Here is an 8,026-nt window from a genome sequence, read left to right on the forward strand (position 1 = left end):
CGGCCATTCTCACCTCCGAAATGGAGGAGGCGGCGCGGCGGGAGGTGGAGGACGCGGAGGGCTGGGAGCTCTACGCCCAGGCCCTCCAGGCGCGACGGGAGGAGGAGGAGGAGACGGCGCGGCGGGTGGAGGCCAGGCGCCGCGCCGACGAGCAGCAGCCGCCGCCGGAGGAGAGGTGCCGCCGCCGGAGGAGGCGGCGCCGGGAGGCCGAGCGGCGCCGCCGCGGCGAGAGGCAGCGAGCGCCTCCGAGCGGCGCGGGTGGCTCCGGACCCCCACTCGCCGTGGGAGGAGGCCCGGTGGTCTCCTCGGCCGGAGTCCCCGGCGAGGTCGAGCCACAACGAGTGCCTCGCCGCCGGGGACCTCGACGACGTCGCCGACGACGCCCACGGGGGCTAGGCGGCGCACCGGCGGCCACCGCGCGCCGACCAAACCCTAGAGGGTTTTTTATTTTCTGTTTATATTGTAGTTTAAATTTAAAAGCCCATATAGGGGCTTCTTTTGTTAGTTTTATTTGCCCAAAATAGGGCTATGTACTAAATTTGCCCAAAATAGGGCATATGTTTAATCAAATATCGTTTAAATTTGCCATTTTCATTTTATTTTCGTGTTTCTCCAATTTGCGATGCGTCCGCGCGTTGGGCGCAGCGCGCGACCCAAACGGACACGCGGACGCGGGCCGCTGTCCGCGTGTCCGGCCGGCGACCCAAACGGCCCAAAACGGACGGCCCAGCGCGTCCGTTTGGGTCGCGCGGTTGGAGATGCCCTTAGAGCATCTCCAGCGGCGCGACGCATTTCGGACGTCCGAAATGTCCGTTTGCGTCGGCCCGCGGACGCGTTGTGGCCCAGGGCGACCGTTTGAGTCGGGGGTAGCTCCAGCGGTGTGGACGCATATTTTATCCGGGGACAGCGTCAAGGTCGTTAATGGCGTTTTACGTCCCGTCGAGGACTGCCGCCGGCGATTAACTGTTCCCGCGCGACGACGATCGTTCCCGCGCGCGCCCAATACATTCGCAAGTTTCGCCGGCGTTTCGTGCGCGCGAACGCCCTGCGCGCCAACGCCGTTTCCCGCCCCGCCGTGGCTATATACGGTGGACACCGCCGGGTGCGACGGGCACACCTCACACTACCATCCATCCATGGCGGACCACATGAGTTGGGAGCAAGTTGTTGACATTTGCCGCCAGCTCCACCCGGAGGAGGAGGACGAGGTAGCTGCTGCCGGCGTTGAGGCCCGTGAGCCTGGACTCGGAGGTCGCGGAGGCGGAGGCGGAGGCGGCGGAGCGCGCGGAAGGGCGCCTTGCGGCGACCGGGCGGAGATCGCCAACGCCATGGCCGAGCTCGCCGACGCCGAGGCCGAGCTCGCGGAGGCGCGGGCGGCCCTCGCGGCCCCTCCGGCCGACGCCGTCATCCACGACATCGCCGACGACGACCCCCCTCCCCCCCCGTGCGCTTCGAGTGCGCCGGTGACCGGCGGGTTCTCGCTCGCGTCCTTCGAGTCCCTGGCAGGGGACGCCCTGCGCCGCCAGGCTTTGGTGGCGGAGGAGGAAGCCGCCAGCTATGCGATGGCCATGGCTGGCGGCTTAATGTGCTCCGACCTGGACTCGCTCCAGCGTAGGGGCCGTTCTCCCGTGCGGGTCGAGCAGGAGAACCGGGAGCTGGAGGTCGCCATCGCCGCCAGGGACGAAGTTGTGGCGGCGGCGGCTAGGGACAGGGCCCGCTTCGTCGCCGACGTGGCGGCGATCCAGGCGGGGGTCCAGGCGGAGGAGGACGCGGCGGCGGCGGAGGAGGAGGCCCGGGCGGCGGCAGAGGAGGAGGCCCGGGTGACGGCCCTGTGGGTCAGCTCCCTGGCCGAGGCCGCCCTCGAACGCCGCAGGCGGCAGGACGAGATGTCCGTTCGCCGCCGTGCCAAGCGCGCGGAGTGCAAGAAGCGCTCCCGCTTCGACGACGGCGCCGGCCCATCCGGCGGCCAGTAGTAGGGCGCGCAACTGCGAGTAACCGAGGCCGGTGTAGGCCGCGCGACGGCGAGTAGGTACGGCCGTTGTAGTTTTAGGTTAACTTGACTAACCATCTCTGTAAAGATGGTCCTTTTGGCCAATCAATAGTAATGAAAAAATATTTTGCTTATCTAGTCACTGCCGACCGGGCCCGGATGTACCCAACGTGGACATTTTCCGTGACCGCCGAGCGTCCGCGGAGACGCAAACCTGGCGCATATTTGGGCCAGGTTTGCGTCTCCGCGGACGGGCCGGTCACTTTGCGTCGCCCCGCTGGAGCAGGGCCCAGACGCATTTCCGGTCACGGCGGACGAAAACGGTCGCTCAGCGACCATTTGCGTCGCGCCGCTGGAGATGCCCTTAGTGCAAATTGTGAGGACTCGGTTGTAATTTCCATTGTTCTTGTGATCTGTATTGTAAGTTGTAATTCCACCGCTGCTAAACAATAGAGCTTCTGGGTCCTTCTGGACCAACACCCTGTTCAAAAAAACAGGCAAAAATACTCTCGCACATGAATTATGTCATTCCTAGTTCAATGCATGATTATTCGCAATAAATAGTAGTAATTCTTGCTTTTTCAAAAGCATACGAAGACAGCCTGCACCAACATTTTCTTTTACGACATATGACATTGCACAAAAAGCTGCAAAGGACATAGTTTCGTCGATTCACCGGCACGAATAGCATTTCCGAATATGACGCAGAGGATGCCGTAGAACACCCAGAGCATGCAGTTGAGCAGCGTCGCTAGGTACGGGTCCGACTTGAACTCCTCCACGTCCTTGTTCTTTATGATCCGCCAGAACGTCGGCCTGCACATGTACAAGCAAAAAGCAAGCGCCCCCTCATCAGAATCAAACCCTAATTACCAACCACCTTCCATAGAGAGTAGACTAGACAAGCGGACGAGGGGGATGGCGGCGGCGGCTTACACAGGGGAGAGGAAGAGGCCGAAGGAGATGACATTGCCGACGACGTTGCGGGCCGCGTCCGGGGAAATCATCTTGCTCGCCGCGAGCGGGTGGGGAACACGCAACTAATGAGAATCAGTAAATCCCGTTGATGAGCAGGTTCAATGCATGATATAAATAGAAGTAATTGATGAGCAGTTATTTTCTTCTCATTAATAACTAGCATGATGAATTATCTCATTCCTTGTTACTAATGAGAATCCGTATAGTACTAAATTTTAGTAGGAAATTAAGTTATTAAGGAAAGACATACTGTAACTGTACAATTATCTGGTTTTCTAAGAAATCATCCCTTAGCTAAAATACGACAACTATTTTTTTATTCCCTCTCCTCAATTCAATTAATATCCTAGTAGTTAACAACAGCTCTAGACAAAACCATAATATATGTCACCCCATTATCCATGCACACATGCCCTAGACGGACTCGCCTCATCCAGAAGGACCCATCAGTCAGCGGAAGCAAACACTCTGTCCGTACCCGCAAAGTTTTCGGGCGGCGGCTTGACCGACAGCTACGCATTGACCGCCGCGCCGCGCCGCCGCCGCATTAGCTCCCTTCGCTGCCTGCTGCCGAAGTGCTCCCCCCCGCCGAGATGGAGCTCGGCCTCGCCTCTTCCCGCGGCACATTGCTCCCTGCCGCCGCTCCGCCGCTCGCAGCCCCGCGGTCCTCGCCGTCGCTTCAGGTAACCGCCGCCGCCGCCGAGTGAGCAATGCGCGCGTAGGGTGAGAGGGGTTATTACGCTAAACGTCCGTGGACCACGGTATCGAATCGATATATAGCAGCCGTCGGTGCGTTCTGTTCCCGTTAGAAAGTGTTCCTGTTTGGATGTCGCTCTCTCTCAGTATACCACTTCATCTAGGCCTATGTAGATGCCTAGTTTGACTGAAGCTGGTAGAGAAAAGTTGCCGACTAGGACGGCACTTTGGCTAATGTTAGAAAAGTACCTGAATATTACAGAGCATTATAGAACAGGTGCACTTTGCTTTGATTTCCTCCGTCCATATGTCAATAGCTTTGCTTTTGTATCTCTTTGCAATCTGCAGATGGACTTCAGATGGTTTCAACTCTCGGCAGCCTTGTGATAATAATCTACTAATAAGATATCTTTTTTGCTCACAGATCCAGAATCACGTTTACTCGATGCCAACTCTTCGTCACAAGGCTCATACCACAGTAGCATGTCAAGCTTCTCCAGCGACCAAATACATGTACGCAGATACAAAACTATATGCTATACGTGTCACCGTAATTATTGAACTTTTCTTCTTAGTGATGGTTCTGAAGTCTGTTCTGATGGCGTAATTCTTAACCAGGGAGACACCTGAGGTAGTTGACTTGGACTGGGAGAACCTCGGCTTTGGCCTTGTCAATACCGACTTTATGTACATGGCAAAATGCGGCCCTGATGGAAACTTTTCCAAAGGAGAGATGATGCCGTTTGGACCTATAGCACTGAGCCCTTCTGCTGGAGTCTTAAATTATGGACAGGTTAGTGAGTGGGTGGGTGGGTGGACTTGGAATGGAATACCTTGTTTCATACTATCTGCGGTGGAATAGGAAATCTGTAGCAATGATAATCTGTGAATTATTTATTTGTTAAAGGCCTAAAAGCATCAGGCGTGCTAAAACATTGGTTACTTTTGTATGCAGGGGTTGTTTGAGGGCCTAAAAGCATATAGGAAGACTGATGGGTCTGTCCTGTTATTTCGTCCAAAGGAGAATGCCATAAGGATGATAAATGGTTCAGATAGGATGTGCATGCCTGCACCAACTGTTGAGCAATTCGTGGATGCGGTCAAACTAACCGTTCTGGCAAATAAAAGATGGGTAAGCATTGTTATGCATTCTCAAACTCATTTCATCAGTATCTGTATATTCAGTACTAATCCTTTCTTATGTCAGTGTTTATACCTAACTTATTATTTAATGTGCTATATTTCTAGGTCCCTCCTACTGGTAAAGGTTCTCTGTATATTAGACCGCTACTTATCGGAAGTGGGGCTATTCTTGGTCTTGCACCTGCTCCTGAGTACACTTTCATTATTTATGTATCCCCTGTTGGGAACTACTTCAAGGTTTGTACTGTGCTTTCATCTTTAACTCGCAATAATTATTTAGGCGTTCATTGAAAATAGAAAGACTCAGGACCTTGTGAAATCATCATAAGCATTGTTCTTACCTTCTTAGTGATATAGTAGATGAATGGTGACTGTGCCAGGAGAATATTTGCATGAGTATAACGTCATCCTCTGTGATTTATCTGGACTTTTTTTCTTGCAAATTAAGGCTAGTCTTGGTGTTGATTATCAGATTATGTTTGTTAACTTTATTCTACAGGAAGGTTTAGCTCCTATTAATTTGATTATCGAAGATAACTTCCACCGTGCTGCCCCCGGTGGAACTGGAGGAGTGAAAACCATTGGAAACTATGCGTCGGTAACTTTCTACATCAGCATCTACAAAGCAATTTTTACATTGATTGAACACGCAACTTATTTGGTCCTCATTTACTTAATCATTACCTTTGCAACTATGCACTCTCTGCCATCATTTGATTAGAACCTTGCGTGGTGCCTTTTTATGTTTTCAATGCTCAAAACTTCTATAGGATGTATATAATCGTAATACTGCAAATGACGATATGTACATCCACAATATAATAGTGATCTGTTACATAATATAAGACGCATAGATTTAGTCAAAAGTCAAATATTATTAAGTTTGACCAAATATATAGAAGAAAATATAAACATCTAAACTATTGAACAACTATACTATGAAAATATGTTTTAGGTTTGATCTATTATAATGATTTAGTTCTGTAGATGTTCTTATTTTTTGTCTATAAATTTGGTCAAACTTAGAATATGTTATTTTCGATTCAACTTATACGCCTTATACTTTGGTTCAGATAGGATGATAAATGGTTCTACTAACTGAAAAAATGATTGAACTTAGAGTATAGTACTCCTTCCGGTTCAAAATAATTGATCAAAAATGGATATATCTACACACTAAAACATGTCTAGATACATCCAGTTTTGGGTAATTATTTTGAACCGGAGGGAGTAACACTGTTCCTTCATAATACTTGCTCTTAATGATTGATTGGAGTTCGTTTCAAATTAATTATCCGAGGAACTTAAAGTTGACACTCTTTTTCGATTGCTTAAGATGGTAGATCTCAGATATTTGTATGAAATTATTTTTCCTTATCCTGAAATGCTAAATGTTGCTGTCGCATATTAAATTTTACTTTCTCATTACAACTTATATTAAAGGATGTTGGTCAATTTATCCTAAAGTTGAAGTCAACATAATACATTAAGTACTAGTGTGCATTGGTTTTTTTGCTTCTGAATCTAAACCTCTTGTTACTTTATTGTCCTACTTGTCATCATTATGTAGGTGTTGAAGGCGCAGAGAACTGCGAAGGAGAAAGGATATTCTGATGTCCTCTATTTGGATGCCGTCCACAACAAATATCTGGAAGAAGTTTCTTCATGCAATATTTTTGTTGTGAAAGTATGATCCTTCGCATAGCGAATCTTGTATCTGCAGCTAGAAGTTTTTTTTATTTATAAAATCTTATGTGCATGGTGTACCACACTACTTGGTCAATATCCTAGTTATGTACAACCTGCCCCCCCTTCTATTAACGAAGCAAGTCAAACAACAATGCTAACTAGTAACAGTCTTGGTTCAGTAGCACGAAATTGCAGGATTTGTCATCCCCATCTGACCTATCATATTGTTAGGTTAGGTTCCAAGTAGGGAAGTGGCATGAATATTCCTTTGATGTGAACATGATTGACCTCAAAAAGTTATAAACACAATTAGGTTCTTCAAGTTTGTTTCTCATCTTACTGGTGTAGAACGTTGCTCGGTATTTTCGGGGATGAATGCTCATTTTAGTTCTGAGCTTATACCTGACTTTCATATTGGTATAGTAATACTGTCTAGTTTTTCTTGAGGAAATTTTGTTTCACTAAGTTAAGGACTCCAGAGATATTAGTATTACTTATATTTGTTACCATCTTTGGCAACAGGGCAAAACTATTTCTACTCCAGCAATAGAAGGAACGATACTGCCTGGTATAACAAGGAAAAGTATTATAGAAGTTGCTGAGAGCAAAGGCTACAAGGTAAATTGTTCATCTTCATGGGTTCCATTTTTCCGCGGAATTGAGGAAGAAATACTGAAAGTGTGCATTCTGGTCGAGGAGGCTAGTTGCTCGTTATTATAGCGGCCACACCTTAAAGGCTTTAGCACTGTACCGTGTTGTGGCATGATTAACACTAGCAGGATTGTGGAGCAGGCTGAACTGTAGTAAAGTTATTTAACTTGCTCCATCTGCTGAGGCTTGAAGGGTAATTGTTACCTCACGATAGGATCATTTATCAAAGGAGCAAAAGGGTTATTCACTAAACAATTAACAGTTGACAGGAACTAGAAGTATATGCTGCTTCTCATTTTCAGTTGTCTTAACTGACGGAATTGGCTTCCTTGAAGGTGGAGGAACGCCCTGTGTCAGTAGATGAATTACTTGTTGCTGATGAAGTATTCTGCACGGGAACAGCGGTCGTGGTTTCTCCTGTGGGGAGCATCACGTATCTCGGGAAAAGGTAAAACGTCTGCTCTGCCTTGGAGCTGCCTATTTTTACAGCCTTCAGAATTTGGTTCTTTACACACTGATGAACACGCCTTATAGTAGTACTACATCTCAGACTATGCATTTTGTTCTTTTCAGGGTAGAGTACAAGGGCAACCAAGGAGTTGGTGCGGTGTCGCAGCAGCTGTATACCTCGCTGACGAGCCTCCAGATGGGTCTTGCAGAAGATCGGATGGGCTGGACCGTGCAACTGAATTAGTATTCGCATGACCGATCTTCAGTCTGACAGATTTCCAGAACACGGCAATTCTTTCGTTCACTGTCCGCGAAGAGAAATGTAAACGTAACTGCTCAGCTAGTCATAGAATTGCTGGACACGGGAATTCAGTTCCTCTGTCCTCTCAGCTTTTTTCACAATAATAAATTTCACATGGTTGTAAACTA

General features: G+C 48.7%; 1 protein-coding gene across 1 annotated transcript; it reads left to right on the forward strand.

Annotated features, from left to right (window-relative positions):
* Nucleotides 1-3,561: 3,561 nt before the first annotated feature.
* On the forward strand, nucleotides 3,562-8,026 carry LOC124694291 (branched-chain amino acid aminotransferase 2, chloroplastic-like). The gene is made up of 10 exons (XM_047227290.1): nucleotides 3,562-3,651; nucleotides 4,089-4,177; nucleotides 4,283-4,457; nucleotides 4,620-4,796; nucleotides 4,913-5,044; nucleotides 5,307-5,405; nucleotides 6,378-6,494; nucleotides 7,019-7,114; nucleotides 7,483-7,595; nucleotides 7,721-8,026. The coding sequence occupies exons 1-10, from the start codon at nucleotides 3,562-3,564 to the stop codon at nucleotides 7,839-7,841; spliced, it is 1,209 nt and encodes a 402-aa protein (XP_047083246.1). The 3' UTR covers nucleotides 7,842-8,026.

The sequence above is a fragment of the Lolium rigidum genome, chromosome 3 (genome assembly GCF_022539505.1).
Source record: "Lolium rigidum isolate FL_2022 chromosome 3, APGP_CSIRO_Lrig_0.1, whole genome shotgun sequence".
Lineage (NCBI taxonomy): Eukaryota > Viridiplantae > Streptophyta > Magnoliopsida > Poales > Poaceae > Lolium > Lolium rigidum.

What these genes read in the sequence shown, in the direction of transcription:
- LOC124694291 (XM_047227290.1), top strand. Translation starts at nt 3,562, where the DNA reads ATGGAGCTCGGCCTCGCCTCTTCCCGCGGCACATTGCTCCCTGCCGCC. An exon ending in TTCTGGCAAATAAAAGATGG is followed by an intron (nt 4,797 to 4,912) that starts GTAAGCATTGTT and finishes CTATATTTCTAG; the next exon opens with GTCCCTCCTACTGGTAAAGG. An exon ending in ATCACGTATCTCGGGAAAAG is followed by an intron (nt 7,596 to 7,720) that starts GTAAAACGTCTG and finishes TGTTCTTTTCAG; the next exon opens with GGTAGAGTACAAGGGCAACC.